General features: G+C 45.0%; 1 protein-coding gene across 2 annotated transcripts; it reads left to right on the top strand.

Annotated features, from left to right (window-relative positions):
* The first annotated feature begins 1,208 nt into the window (after positions 1-1,208).
* C20H16orf78 (chromosome 20 C16orf78 homolog) lies at positions 1,209-20,981 on the top strand. Of its 2 annotated transcripts, XR_011482244.1 has the most exons (6): positions 1,209-1,568; positions 5,575-5,706; positions 6,222-6,369; positions 17,716-17,968; positions 20,146-20,236; positions 20,683-20,770. XR_011482244.1 is itself a non-coding variant. In XM_070451339.1 (5 exons), the coding sequence occupies exons 1-5, from the start codon at positions 1,419-1,421 to the stop codon at positions 20,828-20,830; spliced, it is 831 nt and encodes a 276-aa protein (XP_070307440.1). In that variant the 5' UTR covers positions 1,210-1,418; the 3' UTR covers positions 20,831-20,981. The 2 variants fall into 2 exon arrangements, 1 of the variants encoding a protein (XP_070307440.1); XM_070451339.1 differs by lacking the exon at positions 20,146-20,236 and having other exon boundaries at positions 1,210-1,568; positions 20,683-20,981.
* Positions 20,982-22,509: the final 1,528 nt, after the last annotated feature.

Raw genomic sequence — 22,509 nt, 5'->3', positions numbered from 1 at the left:
TGAGTGAGTTTGTTTCCCAGAATGCATGGCTACAACACTAGCTACCTTGGCCTTCTGCTATTGCGCAAGTGTTCCCTGCTTCTGTCCTGCCACAGGGCCTTTGCACATGCTCGACCTCCTGGGCCAGAGACTCATTAAGACCAGCTTACCCTTTAACTTCAGCCATTCCCCAAGTGTGATCCACCCACTAACCCATCCAAGTCTAGTTCTTTTGTCTAGTTCTTAGAATTATATTTCTTTCCTTCAGAGTACTCCTCTTCATTTGTCCTTATGGGTTCACAGAGTAATTATTGAACTGCTGTCTTTCCCACTAGCCCATATGTTTTAGGAGTCCTGATGATGTTTTTATCTTGCCTTATATCCCCCGCACCATGCTGGCATATAGTAGGCATCTGATATCTATTCAATGAATATAAAAGTAATTAAGCCTATACAAATCTTCATTCTAATTAGAGCACATTGTGGAAAGCCTACCAAACTAAAAAATTTAGATTTTTATATAAGCTGCAGGGAGCCACTGAAGGTTTTCGAGGAGATAGGTGAGTTGACCATTGTTTTAAGAAGATCGCTATGGAAATGGAGGTGGAGAGCCCATACTGGAGGCTGTGGCGGAATCCAGGAGATGGACAATGCCTAAAGAGGTGAAGAGGGGTAGAGAACAGGCTCTGTCTTGAAAGCAGGACTCCATCTTGGGCCAGATTGTGGACTTTGAGCTACATGTCCAGTATCTATGGAAATGATATACCAACTGGAAAACCAGGCCCCCAGAGGCAAGAGCCCCAGGGTTCTCCATCACCTAAAAGAATACCCTAGTTATCTGTGTAACCGAATAGAACATATATTCTATTATGCTCACTGGGGTATGACCACAGGCCTATTGATAATTGTACACTGTTAACTACCTAGGCTTAAGGCATATGATCACTGGTGAACTTTGATTGTATCTTTCTTTTTCCTTTGTTCACACTAGTTTCAGGGAACCTTATACACTTAGAGTATATAAGGTTTTCACCAAAACTGGCCCGGGTCCTTGGCTAAGAGGAGACTCTGCCTTGGACCCGCCGGTGCAGTAAACTGCGCTCCACTATCTGCATTGTCCTTCTGAGTGAGTTCGTTTCCTGGAACCCGTGGCTACAACAGAGGGACAGAATCCACGTGGGGAAACCCACAGCCTGCTCCACCCTGACCCCCACCGGCAGCCTGGCAATGACCTCACAATCAGCCTCTGGACCTCCTACCCTTGGAGGCCGGTATCCCCAGCTCTGCCCCAACACTGCCCTTTATGTTCACATGTATGCTCATGTCTAGAGGAGAACACCGCACCGTCTGAGTCATCCAGGACCCGCAACCAGAGGCAGAGGGCCCAACAAAGCGGGCGTGTGCCACCTTCCCGCCCACGGCAGGACCGGGGCTCCACGATGGCAGAGCAGTCAGAGGGCTGGAGGCACTCCCTGCCCACAGAGAGGAAGCTCGTGTGGAGGACGGCGGAGGAGAGGCGGATGTCAGACCTCACGCGGGTGTTGGAGTGGATGGAGCGGAGGCAGGGGAAGAAGAAGCAAGCTCTCCAGGTGCCTACTGTCACAGAAAACCTGCAAGGAGGACTTCACTCAGGGCGACTGAGGCCTGATGGAATGGGGCGCGGGGCGGGTTTGCAGCATGGGGCTGAGCCGGTAGGAGAGTGCTGGAGGGCATGGGGGAGGTTGTCCACGGGATCAGGCTGTCCTTGTTTGCTAAGGATCCCCGATCCCCGATCCCCGTATAGTTAAGCTCCTAGCCTGACACAGAGACTGGGAGGGGGGGATGCTATGTTCACATTTCAAAGGTTGGCTCTCTGCCTGCTTGTGTGTCTGACTCTGTGAGCCTGGACTGTAACCCACCAGGCTCCTCTATCCATGGAATTTTCCAGGCAAGAATACCGGAGTGGGCTGCCATGCCCTCCTCCAGGGGCTCTTCCTGACCCAGCATCTGGAGAAAAACATTCCTGGGTCGTAAACCTGGGCAAGAGGCTGGGAGAAGTTATATCTCAAAGGGGCAGAAAAGGAATTTACAAGTGCAATTTTCTAAAGAAATTGTTCTAGGAAAGGGGAGGTCAAGGGTCTACTGTCAGGAAGAATCCTGTCTAGTTTCACTGAGGTTTCACTTAATGAGAGACATTAAAGCTGTCTCTGTCAGCGTTTCAGAAGGGCTGAGGGACAATTGCTTCCAGGGTCTTGCTGATGTGTCCTTCCCATTGTCCCCAGGCACTTCCAGCATTGTGATAGCCCCCAGGGTCAGAGGGCACCTTCCCTCTCCACTGTCCCCACTGCGACTCCTGATAACACAAAAAACCTCAGACGCTCAGTTGAGTCTGACTCTTTGGGACCCCACTGATGGTAGCCCGCCAGGCTCCTCTGTCCCTGGGATTCTCTAGGCAAGAATGCTGGAGTGGGTTGCCATGCCCTCCTCCAGGGGATTTTCCTGACCCAGGGATCAAACCCGAGTCTCTTCCATCTCCTGCGTTGGCAGGCAGGTTCCTTACCACTAGTGCCACCTGGGAACCTCTTCCTTTCTATCCTTCATGAGAACTTAGCTTAACTGCCTGTCTTAGTCCATTTGGGCTGCTGCAATCACATGCCATACACCAGGTGGCTTAGAAACAACAGAAATTTCTTTCTTCCCAACTGAGCGGTTGGGAAGTCCCAGGTCTAGGTGCCAGCAGATTTGATATCTGATGAAGACTTGCTTTGTGGTTCATAGATGGCTGCTTCTTGCTATGTTCCCGTAAAGAGGAAGAGACAGGAGTGCTCTCCAGGGCCTCTTTTCTAAGGTCCTAATCCCATTTATGAGGGCTCCACCCTCCTGACCTCACCACCTCCCGAAGGCCCCACCTCCCCAACATTATCACATTAGGAATTAGGATTTCAACGTGTGAATTTAGGGGGAGGGGGGCAAACAGTCTGCAACACCACTTCTCTCTTTCTCCAGGAACGACCAGTTTTGCCCCAGTTTCCCTCAAGAGTTCCCCTTTGGTCCCCTTATCTACAGAAGATCAAGCCATACCCTTGGAAAGTGGTCTCTTCAGCAGAGGAGGCCACCTAATCTTGACTCCCCTGGCCCCCAGAGAAAAAATGGGTGAAAACGGCGTTACTAACAACAGTGATATCTTTTACTGAGCATTTGCTGTGTGCCAGACCCTGTGCTTGGCATTGCAGGGAGTTGTCTGGTCAACTGCTCCCAGCAAGGCTACAAGGCAGACACTGATTTTACCCACCAGCTGAAGGATAAGGAAGCTAAAATGAAGAGGAATAATTTGCTTGAGCTCACAGAGCTAGTGAGGGTCTAAGCCAGGGCACAAACTCAGACATACCCAGTTCCCCAGCTCATGGACTATCAGGCCCACTCCCCCACACACCTTTGTCACCACCTGTCTTTGCCTGCTTCTCCCAGTTCATCGGCCGCTGCCTTTCAGGGGAGCTTCTGTTCTGGTTGTATGTTTATTTATCATTATAGTCATTTACTGAGAGTGGCTCAGATAGTAAAGAATCTGCCCGTGATGTAGGAGACCCAGGTTCGATCCCTGGGTTGGGAAGATCCCCAGGAGAAGGGAATGGCAACGCACTCCAATATTCTTGCCTGGGGAATCCCATGGATGGAGGAGCCTGGCAGGCTACAGTCCATGGGATCACAGAGAGTCAAACACGACTGAGCAGCTAACACACAATCAAAGTGATCTGGAGTGCTAGCTTCATCAGATACACGTAAACACATCTGGCAAACATATTTTACTCTAAGGAGTTACTGATTTACCTACCCTACCAATTACCCCTCATTTCTGGGGGGAGGTGTTAGGCTTGACTGCTGGGCTTCTCAGAACTCAGTTACAGGAATCTTACTCACTCCTTTGATGAATATTCTTGATCCCGTCTCTTCCTGCTAAGCTTATATTCTAATAATGTTTTCACAGCTGTAGCTTCTATGTGGCTTTTCTTGTGAATAATTTTGGACCCAGAAAGGGAACAAATTTACTTTCAAGATACAATTAAATCTTCAAGCATCGTTACCCTTTCCAGAAGCATTTGGATTTTGAAAGAAGCTCCTGAGAGAGAGGGTGATGCTTCCATGGCAGGTCTCGGATGGCAGGTGGCAGAGGACTCTTTAGTGAAGACAGTTGGCGGGGGGGGGGGGTGCTGTCTGTGCCCTTGTCTCCCTTCTCCTGGCAGTCCAGGCTTTTCCCCACTTCAGCACTGTAACCTTTGGGTTCTACCCAGAGGGCTGTGCCCCTTGTGAACATTTGTCATAAAAGAAGACCCCTGAGATTTAAGGTCTCGGGCACAGGGGCCACCAAGTCAGTTTCTGTGGCTGTTTCTGATGGATCTGTGGTACCAAATCAGTTCCACTCAGCTTCCTTCAAAAGAGGGGGCTGTAGCTACTCCGGCGGCTGTTGAAGAGAGGTTGAAGATTGAGAGGGGAAAGGAGGGATGTGGACCACTCTCGGAGTAACTGGCCTTAGTTTCTCTCTAATCAACTAGGAGTATCAGCCCTGGACCCAGCTTGCATCCCTTCTCCTACTAAGCCCCACAAAACCCTGAAGGTAACTAGTACCCACTTCTTAGACGGTCTTTGGACAGCTTCCTTCCACACACCCAGACTGGCTTATCAAAACCCTCCTTCCATTCACAGAGCGCTGCTAACAATCAGGGCGCGCTCAGCACTTCCCCCCAGTAATTCATTATTTCCCACCGTAACCCTGTGAAGTAGCTTCTGCTACCACCCCCATCCTCAGATAAGGGAGCTAAACCGCACACAGAGCCGTCCCTTGCTCAAGGTCACTCGGCCACTCAGCCAGAGAGCAGGATTGCAAGCCGGGCCATCAGCCCTGGAGACCAGTCTCAGTCATCTCTGCACAACCCTCAGACCCCGCAGCAAACCCCAAGAGGAGACCAGTCGGTTCAGTTTCCCTGCTCTGCTCCAGCACCCCAAGTCTACCCATTAAGGATGGGCCTGGATGCACCTCTGTGGGCCCCTCCGCTCCTGGGCCCCGATGAAACTTACTAATGAAACTTACTCTTTTACCGGGTCCTCCTGGCAGCTGTGAGCCTAGCATACATGCCTGGAATGGACTTGCTGCACTTACCTGGCCTTCCGTTCTCACCAGGCAGACAGGAGCATCCGGGGGAAGAGAAAGGCAGGAGGAGCTGTGATGACAGCTCCGGGAGGACAAGATGGGATGGGGGTGGGGTGAAGAGAGGAGGGAGCACCCTGGCTGGCCTCGAAGACTGGAGGTCATGTAGGGAAGTGGCAGCTAGCAAGGCCATTTGAGGGCTGGAAGGAATTCCTCCCAAGCTGGAGAGTGGGGCCCTCCTGTGGAGGGTGATAGGGAGCTAGTGATGGACTCTGAAGTGGAGAGGGACAGCCACGCCTGGCGTTGGAAGGTCATCTTTCGGGTAGTGGGATGAGGACACCAGCTGTGTCTGGAGGCAGAGGGGCAACAAGGGGGGATGGTGCTAAGGCTGGGTGGTCCTTCCCCTCTGTGGGGTGCAGGGCTGGCCTGTGCCCAATGAGGCGGCCACAGGGCTTTTCTCCCTGTTGTTTCAGAAGAACAAGCCCAAGGCAGTGATAGGCTTGGCAGAACCTGCGAAGGAAGAAAAGAAAACCAAAACTGCCCTCAAACGTCAGGGAGCCCGCCGCAGGAGCCAAGGGAACCAACAGGTGGCATTCTCTGAGCAGGTGATGTCACCCCGCCTACCCCAGCCCCTCCACACGAAGGAGGGGGTGCCCACTCTGCTCTTGCACGGAACTGGCTACTTTTTCTTTTAAATGTGGAGCTCTAAACTTCATTCCCACCACACACTAGCACCCACATAGACCACCCACCCCATCCAGCCAGCTAGCTCCCACCCAGCACACTGCGCAATCCCAGTGGGAAGACCTGCACCCCTGCGGTAGGGCTCGTTCTTCCTGGGTACCACCTCCCTCCCCTAAACCACTCAGGAGTGCCGTTGGAAAGGGGGGACAACCAGCGATGGCTGTGGTCTCCAGGGTCCCTCATGAGCTCTGGGGACAGAAGAGAGAAGTTGGTGAGCAGACACCAGTGTGCATTCCTGTCCCAGGGACCCAACACCTAGAGTCAGCCTCTCCTGGGGCCCCCCTCATCTGCCCTTCGGCCAGCCCTTGAACTCGCTCACTGGGGGATGAAGGAAGCTGAGCCAGAACCCATTCTCTAGCCTATAACGTCTCTCCAGATCTCCTCCCAGGCCTCAGGGCAAACCTCCAAGAAGGAGGATGAAACCTCTGCCCTGTACCGAAGGCTCTACAGGGTGGAAGCAAAAGGAAAACGCCTCAGCAGCCTGACCCAGAGCATCAACTCCAGGGACACACCCAGGATATCTGGTAAGGGAAGTACCTCGGTAGGGGGATGCCAGAGTTGTCCTCGCCGTTGCCCTCCTATCAGAGGGGCCAAGAGATGGCACCGTCCTTAAGGCAGCACCATCTCTGTCAACCTCACCTCTGTGGATGCAGGAACCCCGGTGACTAGGGATCACAGCATCAGGGGGTGTGACCTGGACAGGAGACAAGTGGGTGTCACGCCTCAGCTGGCACCTGGGGGAGGGGGAGTTTCTTCTCAGGAAGCTCGTATCGTGTCCCCCTGGGTTCCTGAAGTCATTTTAGTGACATCACCCTCGTGTCCAAATGATCTAACTAGTTTAGATACTGTGACAGTGTCAAGGCGCTGCAGAAGGTACCACAGCTGCTGGCCCGAAACCTACCAGGTGATGATAGTACCCAAGAAGAAGTGGGCTTGGGCTATGCCAGATACTTATTGCTAAGACTGACTGTGTTTGAGTCCCAGCCCCACCGATGGATAACAAACTCAGGGCTGTACAATCCCAAGCAAGTCACTCCATCCGTGGGGTCTAGTTTTCACATCCGCAAAATGCAACAATTACACAGCCAGCCTCACAGTATAGTGTGGTATTGTAGCCAGTGGAGGCACAGACCACACTCCACCAGATGCAGAGCAGGTACTCAATAGATGTTAGCAAAGGGCTGCATGCAAAGGGCTCGGTTGCTCAGTCAGGTCTGACTCTTTGTGACCCCATGCACTATAGCCCTCCATGCACCTTTGTCCATGGGATTCTCCAGGCAAGAATACTGGAGTGGGTTGCTATTTCCTACTCCCAGGAATCTTCCCAACCCAGGGATCAAACCCACATCTCCTGAACCTCCTTCATTGCAGGCAAATTCTTTACCACTGAGCCACCTGGGAAGCATATGGTACTTCTCTGTAAACATTTTGCTAACATTCTCAAGTGGGCTGTGTTAGAATAACAGATGCATTTATTGTACCTGGCCTTTTGGGATGGAGGTGTATGGTAAAAAAAAAAAAAAAATTCTGGATAGGATTTCCAATTAGCTCAAAGGAAGAGGGGCAAGAGGCTTGGAATAGGGGTTGCCAGTTCTCCTGTGTTGCCCCCTACTCTGCCCAACAAAAAAAAATCCTTATTTCTTTTTCATTTAATGCACCAAAGCCATTGTAACCAAATTGTGGTTACTTGCCAGTTAGAATTAAATATGATTGACTCTAAATGCAACATGAGATCCAGGACTAAATCCTAGACTAGTTATTCAGTGAAAGAATTGGTGAAATCCAGAAAAAAGTCTGTAACATGCCCATGTTAATATCTCATTCCTGGCTTATGTAAGATGTTAACGTTAGGGGGAGGATGTATAAGAGCCGTCTGTAAGAGTCGTCTTTGCAACTCTTCTCTTCTATAAATTTAAAAGTATTCCAAAATAAAAGGTTTATTTAAAAAAAAATGGAAGGAGTTCAACTTATGCCCTATGGGAAGCCCCACCCCTTCTCCAAGTTTCCAGTTGTTTTCTGTGTCCTGGTCCTGCCGGGAGGCTGAGCATCTGCGGATCTCACTTCCAGGACTATTTCCTTCTCCCTGCTCTCTGCCAACCCAGACAGGGAACACATCCCTTCTCCCCAGACCTCTCGCATGAAGCCATTGCTTGTCAGCAAACTTTACTGAAGGTTTGGGGCAACAACGGTAAATAATTACATCACAGACTTACACGGCAAACATATTAGAAGTCTATCATGATGCCCTCTCGTTCTTCAAAGTCCTTTTTCCCCTGCCATCAGGAGATTTCGCTGATGGCTCTATTTCCTGCGGGGGTGGTTTCCAGACGTTTCGCTCAACTCCAAGGCTAGGACTAGGGTCAGACAAGCTAGGCACCCAGGACACAAAATTTAAGAAGGTGGCCTCTCTCAGGCGCCCACCTTGCCCTTTCATGAGCCTGAGAACAAACACCTCCTTTATTTCCGCCCCTGAGTACCTTGTTGGGTCACTCTAGTCCTGGTCCTGCCCAGCTCTCCGTCTTCTCTCTTTCGTCTCCCTTCTCCTCTACCCTCTGCCTTCTCTGCCCCACCCTCTGCCTTCTTACCTCAAGGGATCACTTGGCTGCACTGTCTCATTCCACACTCAATGTGGTCTGCGAAAAAAAGCATTTTTTTTCAGTGTAGTCTGGAAAAAAGATATTTTCCTAAACAAAGGCAGTTCCTTCCCTAAGAGAAACTCTCACACAAGTCGATTAATTTTTTCCGTCTCACTGCACAAGGACGCCAGCAGGGCAGGCTGACGGACCAGCCCCTCGGTCCTCAGCAGGGCCTCCTGCGTCTATCTGCCCAGCCCTGTCCCCGGCAAAGCCACCCTGTCGGAGAGCAGGCGTCCCTCTCCGGATGTAATACAGCCAGTGGCCACTAGGGGTCAGCAGGCGCTCACGCAGACAATGGGCCGTTGTTCAGAGGCATCCAGCAACCACCTGGGTGCCCACGTGTGGCACCAGGACTGAGTCTGGGCACCGCAAGCGGAACCTACTGGGAAAGCTGTCAGGAGGCCTGAAATGACTGAGCAGGATCTGGCTTGGGAGTCAAGATCAAGACAAAGCAGCCTCTAGGGGGGGTGTAGAGGCAGTTAAGGGCTGTGGCAAAAGTCTAAGAAGGATAAGTGTGGATCAAGAAAAAGCATTCTTTTAAAAACATTTTTTAAAAACGTTTTTACTGTATATTGGAGTATAGTGGATTAACAATGTTGTGATAGTTTCAGATGGACAGCGAATGCACATACAGGGATACAGGATACATATACAGGGATTCAGCCATACAAGTACATGTATCCATGCTTTCCCACCCAGGCTACCACATAACATTGAGCAGAGTTCCCTGCGCTGTACAGTAGGTCCTTGTTAGTCTTCCATTTTAAAAACAGCAGTGTGTACCTATCAATCCCAAACAAGGAGAAATACTCTAGCCAGAGCATCTCTTACTAACCTCCCTCAGCCCCACTCAGCACCCAAATAATTGGCATCCTTTTCAAGAACCAGCTGTTTTAACGCTTGTCCACCAATTCTATCTGTGTAGCTTCCTCTCCTGCACATCCTGTTATCAACTTAAGAGAAGCCTGTGCAGATATCTGCAGCTCTCCATACTACTCTGCCCTGTAGATTCTAGCTAAATTGTCTCTTCTCTCTCCTCAACTCAGGGAAATGGCTAGACTCCTATCTAGATTTTCTCTACCCATGCTGCAAACCTAAAGCATCTTCCAGCCATTAGCTGGGGCTCTCGTGGGACTCACCCCTTCTATTTCATTTTCTAAAGGATCACTTCCCTGTATTGCCAATGTCTGAAAAGTGCCATTTCACCTATCAGGCCCCAGTGTTTAATTGCTTGAGACAGAAAGATATATCTAGTTCCTGTTACCACACCTTGGCTGAAAACAGAAATCTCAGATTGGCCTTTCCAAAACACAGTCCTAATTGAGTGCAATCACAAGTCATGGGAAAAGTTTACGAAGTTGGATCTAAATTCTTAATAGGCGACTGTGGTTAAGGGCCACTAAAAGATGCTGGGAAAGCATTGGAACACACTTGCAAAGTAAATCTTGACAAAGTCTGAGCATCTAGGCTAAGAAAATGGAATTCATTTGGCTTTCTCTTCTTGCCCACATATGCTCAGGGCATTCTGTCAGTGCCAGGCAAGGGTGTATTCCTAATGCAAAGGGTTGGGGTGCAGTTACCCCCTCTGTCTCTAGGTGATTATAGAGTCAACCCCTAGAGTCCCAAACATAGCTCACCAGAAGTCTAATGTATCTGTTCAGCCATGGACTCAGAAATATGGGAGGGTAGCCAGGACAGGCTCCCAGAAAAAAGCATTGATAACCGGGGTTCACGTTTTCCTGGCATCTTGGTCACATGACTTAATCTCTCTGATCTTCCACGTTCTTATTTGATCAATGGGTGTGATGTGGTTGTGAGACTGTAGTGCCCCCTCCCTAGAAAGCCTTTAGAAAACTGCCTGAAACATAAGTTACTCAATAAATGTTAGCCAATATGTCTAATTCTCATTACCATTCATTTTAGTACTTATTTTCCCTGCATGAGACCTGCTTTGATCCAGAAGAGGATCAAATGTCTCAAGAAAGTCCATGGCCCTTTCTCCAAGGGATTTCCATTTGTGTCAATGAAAATGTGTAACTCACGATTCTCCTGGAATATGGTACCAACTTCCACCATGCATAAACAGACTGCTGATGCCACCTGACCCCATCACCCTCTCAGGGGCCAGCTGTCAGTTTAGAGAGCTGTACTGGACACAAAGATCCCAGTTTAACCATGGACTCATTGTGAGACCTTGGGCAAGTCAGAGCCTCTCTCTAGGCCGTTGTCCCTCCATTTATGTTATAGAAAGTCTAGACTTTCCCAGATGTATTCTGGTAAACTTTCTGCATTTTATGCATGAATTCTTGCAAGTTTACAAGAAGAACAACTTACTTACAAACAAAACGTCAGATTAGCATCAATCTAGAAATGACACTTAGAGACTATTGATTATTACAGGCTCACAATCCTATGCTTAGTCCATATATAAGTTACTGTTAGGGTGAATGAAAGATATTTGCAAAGTCAGAAATATTTAGGGAGTTTCTCAGCCATTTTTTCATTTATCTAAAGAAAATGCTCTAGAAGAGAGCAGAGACATCAAATTAGGAAATAGTTGGTTTAAAAATAAAAATCTTGATAGGCACAAAAAATCTTTTTGAGAAAGAATTAAAAAGGATAGGCAAAGAGATACACAAACAGATGAGGTGGATTTAATGCTCAAAGAAACAACAGGGTAAAAGAGAGAGATTTTAAAATGCTAGAGAGAGTAAATAATAACCATAAACCTACACACACCAAAAAATAGCAGTTAAATAAACATTTGGATATGCAAAGTAAGTCTGACAAAAATAGCTACAGTAGGAGATTGCAATATACCTCTTTCAAGACAGATCAAATAGATAATTTCAGGAAGTGCCTAAAAGAATTTAACAATGCAATTAACAAACCACAACTTTATATTTGAATAGAGAACACACATTTTTATATGGCCAAAGCATATTCACCAAAAGAAAACTTAACATTCAAAATAGTAAAGATTTTAGGGCCAGTTACAGCCAATAATTAAAAATAAAATTAAAAGATAATCTCAACAAAAATTAAGAAACACACTTCCAAAATACCATGATTTCAAAGATAAAAACTAATGGAAATAAGACAGTTTCATACCAAAATCTATGGGATGAAGGCAAAATTTATGCCTAGAAGAAAATTTACAGCAAAAACTGAAAGCAATGGCTCTTGGCTTTATGAAACAAATAAAAAAGTAATACTTGTTTAAATTTAATGACATAGAAGAAATAATTAATATGAAAAAGAGAATTCATCCATGCAATATCAACTAAGATGAATGAACACCCTCTTCCAACAACACAAGAGAAGACTCTACACATGGACATCACCAGATGGTCGACACAGAAATCAGATTGATTATATTCTTTGCAGCCAAAGATGGAGAAGCTCTATACAGTCAGCAAAAACAAGACTGGGAGCTGACTGTGGCTTGGATCATGAACTCTTTATTGCCAAATTCAGACTGAAATTGAAGAAAGGAGAAAACCACTAGACCATTCAGGTATGACCTAAATCAAATCCCTTATGACTATACAGTGGAAGTAACAAATAGATTTAAGGGACTAGAGAGCCTGATGAACTATGGATGGAGGTTCATGACATTGTACTGAAGACAAGAATCAAGACCATCCCCAAGAAAAAGAAATGCAAAAAAACAAAATGACTGTCTGACGAGGACTTACAAATAGCTGTGAAAAGACAGGAAGTGAACAGCAAAGGAGAAAAGGAAGGATATTCCCATTTGAATGCAGAGTTCCAAATAGCAAGGAGAGATAAGAAAGCCTTTCTCAGTGATCAATGCAAAGAAATAGAGGAAAACAATAGAATGGGAAAGACTAGAGATCCCTTCAAGAAAATTAGAGATACCAAGGGAATATTTCATGCAAAGATGGGCTCAATAAAGGACAGAAATGGTAGGGACCTAACAGAAGCAGTAGATATTAAGAAGATGTGGCAAGAATACACAGAAGAACTGTACAAAAAAGATCTTCACGACCCAGATAATCACGATGGTGTGATCACTCACCTAGAGCCAGACATCCTGAAATGTGAAGTCAAGTGGGCCTCAGGAAGCATCACTACGAACAAAGCTAGTGGAGGTGATGGAATTCCAGTTGAGCTATTTCAAATCCTGAAAGATGACGCTGTGAAAGTGCTGCACTCAATATGCCAGTAAATATAAAAAACTCAGCAGTGGCCACAGGACTGAAAAAGGTCAGTTTTCATTCCAATCCCAAAGAAAGGCAATGCCAAATACACACCAAGGAAACTAGATCTGAAAGAGACATGTGTACCCCAATGTTCATCACAGCACTGTTTATAGTTGCCAGGACATGGAAGCAACCTAGATGCCCATCAGCAGATGAATGGATAAGGAAGCTATGGTACATATACACAATGGAATATTACTCAGCCATTAAAAAGAATTCATTTGAATCCGTTCTAATGAGATGGATGAAACTGGAGCCCATTATACAGAGTGAAGTAAGCCAGAAAGATAAAGACCAATACAATATACTAACGCATATATATGGAATTTTAAAAGATGGTAACGATAACCCTATATGCAAAACAGAAAAAGAGACACAGATGTACAGAACAGACTTTGGGACTCTGTGGGAGAAGGCGAGGGTGGGATGTTCAGAGAGAACAGCACTGAAACAAGTATACTATCAAGGGTGAAACAGACCACCAGCCCAGGTTGGATGCATGAGATGGGTGCTCAGGGCTGGTGCACTGGGAAGACCCAGAGGGATGGGATGGGGAGGGAGGCGGGAGGGGGGATCGGAATGGGGAACACATGTAAATCCATGGCTGATTCATGTCAATATATGGCAAAACCCACTACAATATTGTAAAGTAATTAGCCTTCAACTAAAAAAAAAAAAAAAAAAAAGGCAATGCCAAAGAATGCTCAAACTACCACACAATTGCACTCATCTCACACACTAGTAAAGTAATGCTTAAAATTCTCCAAGCCAGGCTTTAGCAATATGTGAACCATGAACTTCCAGATGTTCAAGTTGGTTTTAGAAAAGGAAGAGGAACCAGAGATCAAATTGCCATCATCTGCTGGAGCATCGAAAAAGCAAGAGAGTTCCAGAAAAACATCTATTTCTGCTTTATTGACTATGCCAAAGCCTTTGACTGTGTGGATCACAATAAACTGTGGAAAATTCTGAAAGAGATGGGAATACCAGACCACCTGACCTGCCTCTTGAGAAACCTGTATGCAGGTCAGGAAGCAACAGTTAGAACTGGACATGGAACAACAGACTGGTTCCAAATAGGAAAAGGAGTATGTCAAAGCTATATATTGTCACCCTGCTTATTTAACTTATATGCAGAGCACATCATAAGAAAAGTTGGGCTGGAGGAAGCACATGCTGGAATCAAGATTGCCAGGAGAAATATCCATAACCTCAGATATGCAGATGGCACCACCCTTATGGCAGAGAGTGAAGAACTAAAGAGCCTCTTGATGAAAGTGAAAGAGGAGAGTGAAAAAGTTGGCTTAAAGCTCAACTTTCAGAAAACTAAGATCATGGCATCCGGTCCCATCACTTCATGGCAGATAGATGGGGAAGCAGTGGAAACAGTGGCTGACTTTATTTTTCTGGCCTCCAAAATCACTGCAGATGGTGATTGCAGCAATGAAATTAAAAGACGCTTACTCCTTCAAAGGAAAGTTAATACCAACTTAGCATATTAAAAAGCAGAGACATTACTTTGCCAACAAGGTCCATCTAGTCAAGGCTATGGTTTTTCCAGTGGTCATGTATGGATGTGAGAGTTGGGCTGTGAAGAAAGCTGAGCGCCGAAGAATTGATGCTTTTGAACTGTAGTGTTGGATAAGACTCTTGAGAGTCCCTTGGACTGCAAGGAGATCCAGCCAGTCCATCCTAAAGGAGATCAGTCCTGGGTGGTCATTGGAAGGACTGATGCTGAAGCTATAACTCCAATCCTTTGGCCACCTGATGCGAAGAGCTGACTCATTGGAAAAGACCCTGATGCTGGGAAAGATTGAGGGCAAGAGGAGAAGGGGATGACAGAGGATGAGATGGTTGGATGGCATCATTGACTCGATGGACATGGGTTTGGGTGGACTCCGGGAGTTGGTGATGGACAGGGGGGCCTGGTGTGCTGTGGTTCATGGGGTCACAGAGAGTCGGACACGACTGAGCGACTGAACTGAACTGAACTGAAGATGAATGAAATTCAAAATTAAAAGTAGCTAAAAGGATAAGTCCAAAGCTAGCCTTTTAAAAAGACAAGTGACAAATAGTATGTATATCATGAGACTTGTCAAAAGAAGAGTCAAAAATACACAAGATTTTATATGAGAAAGTGTGCATAAGCAAAGGTACAAAATACATTAAGTGAGTTATAATAGAGTGTTGGAGAAGACTCTTGAGAGTCCCTTGGACATCAAGGAGATCCAACCAGGCCATCCTAAAGAAAATCAGTCCTGAATATTCATTAGAAGGACTGATGCTGACACTTAAACTACAATATATTGACCACCTGATGCAAAGAACTGACTCATTTGAAAAGACCCTGATGCTGGGAAAGATTGAAGGCTGGAGGAGAAGGGGTCGACAGAGGATGAGCTGGTTGGATGACATCACCGATGCAATGGACATGAGTTTGAGTAAACTCCAGGAGTTGATGATGGACAAGGAGACCTGGCCTACTGCAGTCCATGGGGTGGCAGAGAACTGGACACGACTGAGTGCCTAAACTGAGCTGAACTGAACTAAAACCGAACATAAATGAATAATTTCTTCTCATACTATAAACTATCAAATGGACATAATAAAGAGTGGAAAAGTTGACTAGAGCAATTCCTAAGGTAAAAATTGGAAGATGGTAGACACCTTCCCACTAAAAAGGCACCAGGACAAATGGTTTCACACCAAGTTCTACCTAACATTCAAAATCAAATAATCCCAAGGTTGCTTCAGCTATTTCAGGCTACATAAATATAGACATTTCTATTTTCTAATTTTCCTTGTTATGATTTTTAGATAAAGGTCTATAATTTAAAAGTGCACATTTCATTTTCAAATACATAGTTTTTAAGTATTTTTAATATTAATTTATCATTTTGATATTCATTTCTCATTTAAATTCTTTCTTCTCTGTAATCACCCTCTGTGTTTTTTCAGTTTTAACTTTATTGAGGCTTCCAATGGCTAAGTCAAAGATCTCTCTTGGTAAATGTCATATTGCCCTTGAACATATGTGGGTTATTTTTGAATATCTTTTGATATTGATGTCTAACATAATTCCACAGTGACAAGAGAACAGATTCCATATGATTCAGAATCAGTCATTCAGATCATGAAATTTTTGCACCTTGTTTTATGTCCCTGGATATGTATCAGTTTCTAGTCTCCTGGTTCATAGTCTATGGGAACTTGAATAGAATTTGTATCCTGTTGTTGTGTGAAAATTGTATAAATCTTAATTATGTTGAATTGGTTCATAGTGCTTTTCAGGTCTACTATATCCTTCTACTTTTTTATCTGTTCACTCTATTAATTTTTGAGAGCTTGATACTGAAACTTCAACTAAAAGTCTTAAATGTATCTACTTAAAAAAAGAATTGTAATATATAGTGGAACCACATGTAACTTTGTTCTGTATTTTCCAAGTCTCCTGTAAATGTGTTACTGTACTTTCATAATTTAAAAATAAAAAAGAAAATATATGTATTTCTGCATTAATTTGACAAGCCACCATACTGTATGATACAGGGAACCCAAAGCTGGTGTTCTGTGCTAATCTAGAGGGGTGGGATGAGGAGGGAGGCGGGAGGGAAGTTTGGGTGGGGGAAAGCATATGTACACCTACGGCTGTTTCATGTTGCTGTATGGTGGAAACCATCACACCATTGTACAGTAATTATCCTCCAATTAAAAATAAAATTTAAAAAATAAAATATTAGGCAAAAAGCAGGCCAATCTCACAATAATATGGATGCAAAGCTATTTTTAAAATTTTAGCAAATAGACTTAATGTACGAAAATATGGCAAATATGTCCATGTATGAAATGAGTAAGAAGCCATGACCAAGTAGGATTTATTATAGCAGCTTGCAAATGGTTAGGATATCAAGATATCTAATAACATAATTTGTCAGTAAATTAAAGGAAGGCCATAGGATCGTATCAGTAGATGATAGAAAAGCAATAAACAACCAATCAATTATTGCTAATAAAAACCTTATGTAGGCTAAGAGTAAAACTGTTGAGTATTACAAAGCATTCTAAAAATTCTGGCATACATCATTCTAAATGATGGAATGTTAAATCACTTTATTAGAATCAGAAACAAAATGAAACATATCTTCCTTCATCATTATTGACATTGTTTTGGAGAGTGTCAAATGCAACATGTCAAGAAGAGTACATAATTTTTACAAATATTAAGGGGAACATGTTTTCATTTTTCTCCTGATATGATTGTGTTACTGAAAAACTCAAGAAATTCTAGGCCCCAAATGATACTATATGGTGTGATTATTTGTGTACTAGAAAAATAAAAATTTTAACAGTAGTCTTTTCTCTATACCAGTCACACCAGTTAGAAATGGGAAGAAAATACTCTACTTGAATAAGCAAAAGTCTGTAAAATACACAAGAGTATATTTAACAAGAAAATAATTAAGGTCGCCAAGCTCTAGTCCCACCAGTATTTCACTCAATACAAAGTCCATATTTGGGTAGCATCAGACCTTCACTATTTCATTTACTATGTGTGTGCCTTTCTGCACACTGTTCCTCCTGCTCAGCCATGCTGTTCCTCCTGCCTGCAATACTTTTCTTCCTTCTTATCATGTGATAAACTCTTTGTCCTTTAAAATCCCAGTTCAAAGTTGCTCTCCTCTGATACCTTCTCCTAAACCCCCTCTAGGCTAAAGTTCACTTTAGGTGAATTTTCTCTAGGGAAGGAGAGAAGATTGAAAGAAGGAAATGAATGAAAGGCAAAAAAGGGAGCGAGTTGAGAAGAAAGAGAGGCAAGGAGAAAGGAAGGAGGATAAGTTGAATAGGGAGTAAACAAATGCTGAATGAGAACCAGCCAAGGTTTTGGAAAGACGTTAGATCTGGTAAGGTTTGAAGCCCATGCAGCCTTCCAGGCCCCATCCCCTTCCTGTCCACCTTACCACCACCCCGACCAGGATCTAACTCCCTGGTGACATCTGTCTGATTTCAGACTTAGACATCATGGATGCAGTTACTCAAGAGTCCACTCAGCGCCCAATGCCATACCGTCGACAAAGCATCATAGAACCCATATTACAGGACACTGCCTTTGCCCAACGAAAGTCAACCCTCTTGAGAGAGTGGGGGAGCAAGATGCCTGATGCCTCTTATGAGCGAAAACTGAAAAGCCTCATGGAGAAGGGCACGGAGCCCAAGATGGAGATGATGAAGATGTTGAAGCCGGAAGAGGTGCTGAGCTGCCGGTAAGCCGCCCTGTGCGGGTGGGGCTGGGTGCTTCCTGCAAGACTAGGCTCTGCTCACGCAGGTCTGTGGTTCAGACACCTGGGCTGAGCCCAGGGCAAGGGAGGGTGGCTGCAGCTTGTGATCTGCTTTGAGTCCCAAAGGGCCGAAGCCGATGGGTCCACTAATGAACACGACATTTAGGTGCTGGTGTTTTGATGCCTTGCCTTAGGACACCTACATGCACACACTTCCCCAAATTTCCATTTGTTTCACAAAAGAAAGCATGACTGTTACTCACAAAGGAAAGAATGAGTTGTTTGTGGCCTTTAATAGGAAGCTCCCCTAAGTTCCTTTATGCTGTGGTGTTGAATTGCTGGGACCGTAGCCACTATTCCCAGGTGCGACCTGCTGTCTGTTTGGGGTTTCAGACTCTAAAGTGACCATAAACAGAGTATGAAACCATTTGGCATGTACGCTCTTACCAAGGGGTCCCCCTTCTGGCTATTCTTTGTCCTAGTTACAAGACCCACTGGTTTTCAGCAACACCAGGCAGCAGGGCTTCTGCCCCAGTCTGAGCATCCCTCCTCAGCCTGATGTTACTCTTTACTGTAAAGATCTATCTGACACGGTTCAGAAACTTCAGTAGAGTAGGTAATGGGACAACAGAATCAGGTAGTCATCTTTGCAGAGCTCACAGCAGCGAACTCGCCTGTAGGTTTCAGACACCTGGCATCCACCGGCCCCATCACACAGGCCTGCTCTGCTGCTGACTGGTTGGGGGGTGGAATGGCTAACTGGCTGAAGGATGGGCAGCAAGCCTTGTTGACTAGAGGGGGTTTCTGGCTCTTGCCACTTCCACGGCTGAATGACTTGGCCATGGCTTTCAGATTGAGAGCCTGGTTGTTACTGATTCTGGCCAAAGATAGTCTTCCTGGGCTCCATGGTGGGGAGAAAAGAGACTTGGACAGGGAAGAGGGAGAGAATATTTGGAGATGGCAAAAAACAAGCCATTAGAAAAACATCCAAAAGAAGGATGAAATTGTCCTTTGTGATCTTAGGGAGGGCACACAGGTAGATGTGTGTGAGATCCTCCCTTCAGGGGCTGGGCTGGTCAGGGAGGGGTGGGGTGGACTGTGGCTGGAGCCAAAGGTAGGACTGGTGGGAGCTGACTGTGAGAACAAGGAAGCTCTGGGCAGGTCTTGAAAGAGAAGGGAAGTTCCTTGGTGGCCTACTGATTAGGATCCCAGGCTTTCACTGCTGAGGGTCTGGGCTCAGTCCCTGGTCAGGGAACTAAGATCCTGTGGGCCATGGGTAGAGTCAAAAAAAGGAAAGAGAAGGGAGACTATTTCCAATGCATAGAAAACCCAGTTTCTACAATATACAACTTTTTCCCTATCATGTGTAGCAAAGTAACCAACCAGAAGATGTCCTGAAAGCAGCCTGAGTCAGGGGCTTCCCTCCTTATACTAAAGCTGAGAGCAAGGTCAAGGTTGATGGTGGGATAAGGGATATGATGGCAGAGATACTCTCTAAACCACATGGCAGGGATGGAATCAGTCCTATTCTTCAGTTAACAGTCAGAATGGTTGGGCTTTAGTTAATATTTTAAAACCATGTTTTAATTTTAATTGTCTGAATACTATTAAAAAATACCCACCTATATTTCTACAACTTTCTCAGCCTTTATTTCCACTGTCCTGTATTTCCCCCAGCCCTTGGCCTCACTCAGATTATACACACATGGTAGTGATGAGAGGAAACACCTAACAGTTTGCATTCAGGTTTTTCCTCCCCTCTTGGCATAACATCATTGCCGTATTGCACCTCCTTCTCGCAAATGATGTTTTAACATTAAGAAGATTTCTTGAAATGAATATTCCATTGTTTGCTTGACCATTCCTCTACTGATGGAATTTCCTGTTTTCTTACTGTCAATAACCCCAAAATAACTACTTTTATTTATATATATTTTCTTCCATTGACTTCTCGTCTTGGGATAAGTTGAGGACCAGAGTGGAATTATTGGAATCAAAAATAATGAACTTGTTTGGGAGGACTTGGTGAAGAGGTGGATGAACTTGGTGGAGAGGCAACTTGTTTGGCATAAATGTTGCCAAATGATTTCCGAAAGAGTTATGCCATTTTTCTAGATTCCATATATATGTGTTAATATATGATATTTTATTTTCTCTTCTAGGAAAAAATGTTACTTATGAACCTATTTGAAGGGCAGGAATAGAGACACAGATGTAGAGAATGAACTTGTGGACAAGTGGGGGAAGAAGAAGGTGGGACAATTTGAGAGAGTAGCATTTACATATATACACGATCATATGTAAACTAGATAGCTAATGGGAAGGTGCTATAGAACACAGGGAGCTCATGTCAGTGCTCTGTGATGACCCAGATAGGTGGGATAGGGGTGGTTGGGTGGCAGGGAGGCTCAAGAGGGAGTGGGTATGTATATATTTATGACTGATCCATGTTTTACAGCAGAAACCAACACAATGTAAAGCAATTATTCTACAACTAAAAACAAATTTTAAAGAGTTAAGCCAGTAAAAACTCCCACCAAGTCTTTTATGAGACCTCTGCCAGCTCCAGAAATGTCTGGAGACCCAGTCCTCACAGAGGTCCCCACACCGACGCTGCTTAAATCTAAACTCTTTTCGGTAAAGTTTGGAGCTGCAGTGACCCCACCCTCAACTGACCTCTTTGGCCTTGTCTCGCACAGATACCTGAGGTTATCCAAGAACAACGTTCGAACCTTGCTCAAGCTGTGCAAGGATGCGGGAATGAACGTGGACATCCATCCCCACATGTTTGAAGGAGAGATAGATGCTAAAAAGGTGTTCAACCAAAACATCAGTGTGGCCCTCTAAACAGCCCCTCTCCCCGGCCACCTTGAGCTCCTTCTGCTGTTGGATCCTCAACCACCAGATGCCACCCTCTGGTACACCACACCTAGCCCTTTAGACCTGGGGCACCCCCTTTAGACAGTAGCAATTAGGAAACAAGGCTAGACTGCTTGGATCATTGTGTTGATGTAGTATTTTGTCCTGGTCATCCACATCAGAACCAACACAGGAGAAACTATGGGTTTTCTCCCCACCTCCCAAAGAACACTACCTAGAAAAGAAATCTTAGAAGCGAGAAATGGGAGTCCAAAGTCTCCAGTCTCTGTACAGAAAAAGTCTTAATGACCCAGATAAAACGATGGTGTGAGCACTCACCTAGAGCCAGACATCCTGGAGTGTGAATTCAAGTGGGCCTTAGGAAGCATTACTACAAAGTTAGTGGAGGTGATAGAATTCCAGCTGAGCTATTTCAAATCCTAAAAGACGATGTTGTTAAAGTGCTGCCCTATATGCAAGCAGATTTGGAAAACTCAACAGTGGCTACAAGACTAGAAAAGGTCAGTTTTCATTCTAATCTCAAAGAAAGAGAATGCCAAAGAATGTTCAAACTACAATTGTGCTTATTTTACATAGCAAAGTAATGCTCAAAATTCTCCAAGTTAGGCTTTAACAATACATGAACTGAGAACTTCCAGATGTGCAAGCTGGATTTAGAAAAGGCAGAGGAACTAGAGATCAAATTGCCAACATCCACTGGATCATAGAAAAAGCAAGAAAATTCCAGAAAAACATCAACTTCTGTTTCATTGACTATGCCAAAGCCTTTGACTGTGTGGATCACACAAACTGTGGAAAATTTTTAAAGATATGGGAATAGCAGACCACTTTACCCGCTTTCTGAGAAACCTGTATGCAGGTCAAAAAGCAATAGTTAGGACTGGAACAACAGACTGTTTCAAATTGGGAAAGGAGTACATCAAGGTTGTATATATCCACCCTGCCTATTTAATTTACATGCAGAGTACATCATGAGAAACGCTGGGCTGGGTGAATCACAAGCTGGAATCAAGATTGCCAGAAGAAATATCAATAACCTCAGATATGCAGATGGCACCACCCTGAGGGCAGGAAGTGAAGAGAAACTAAAGAGCATCTTGATGAAGGTGAAAGAGGAGAGTGAAAAAGTTGGCTTAAAACTCAACATTCAAAAAACTAAGATCATGGCATCTGGTCCTATGACTTCATGGCAAATAGAGGAGGAAAAATGGAAACAGTGGCAAATTTTCTTTTCTTGGGCTCCAAAATCACTACAGAAAGTGACTGCAGCCATGAAATGAAAAGACACTTGCTTCTTGGAAGAAAACCTATGACAAATCTAGTCAGCATGAATGCTGACAAGCATTCATATAGTCAAAGCTATAGCTTTATCAGTAGTCATGTATGAATATGAGAGCTGGACCATAAAGAAGGATGAGTGCCAAATAATTGATGCTTTTGAACTGTGATGCTGGAGGAGACTCTTGAGAGTCCCTTGGACAGCAAACAGACCAAACCAGCCAATCCTAAAGGCAATCAATCCTGAATATTCTTTGTAAGGACTGATGCTAAAGCTCCAATACTTTGTCCACCTGATGTGAAGAGCTGACTCATTGGAAAATACCCTGATTCTGGGAAAGATTGAAGGCAGGAAGAGAAGGGGGTGA

This window comes from Odocoileus virginianus, chromosome 20, assembly GCF_023699985.2.
Source record: "Odocoileus virginianus isolate 20LAN1187 ecotype Illinois chromosome 20, Ovbor_1.2, whole genome shotgun sequence".
Taxonomy (NCBI): domain Eukaryota; kingdom Metazoa; phylum Chordata; class Mammalia; order Artiodactyla; family Cervidae; genus Odocoileus; species Odocoileus virginianus.
Note: the sequence above shows the minus strand (reverse complement) of the source record. Positions and strands in the feature narration are given on the sequence as shown.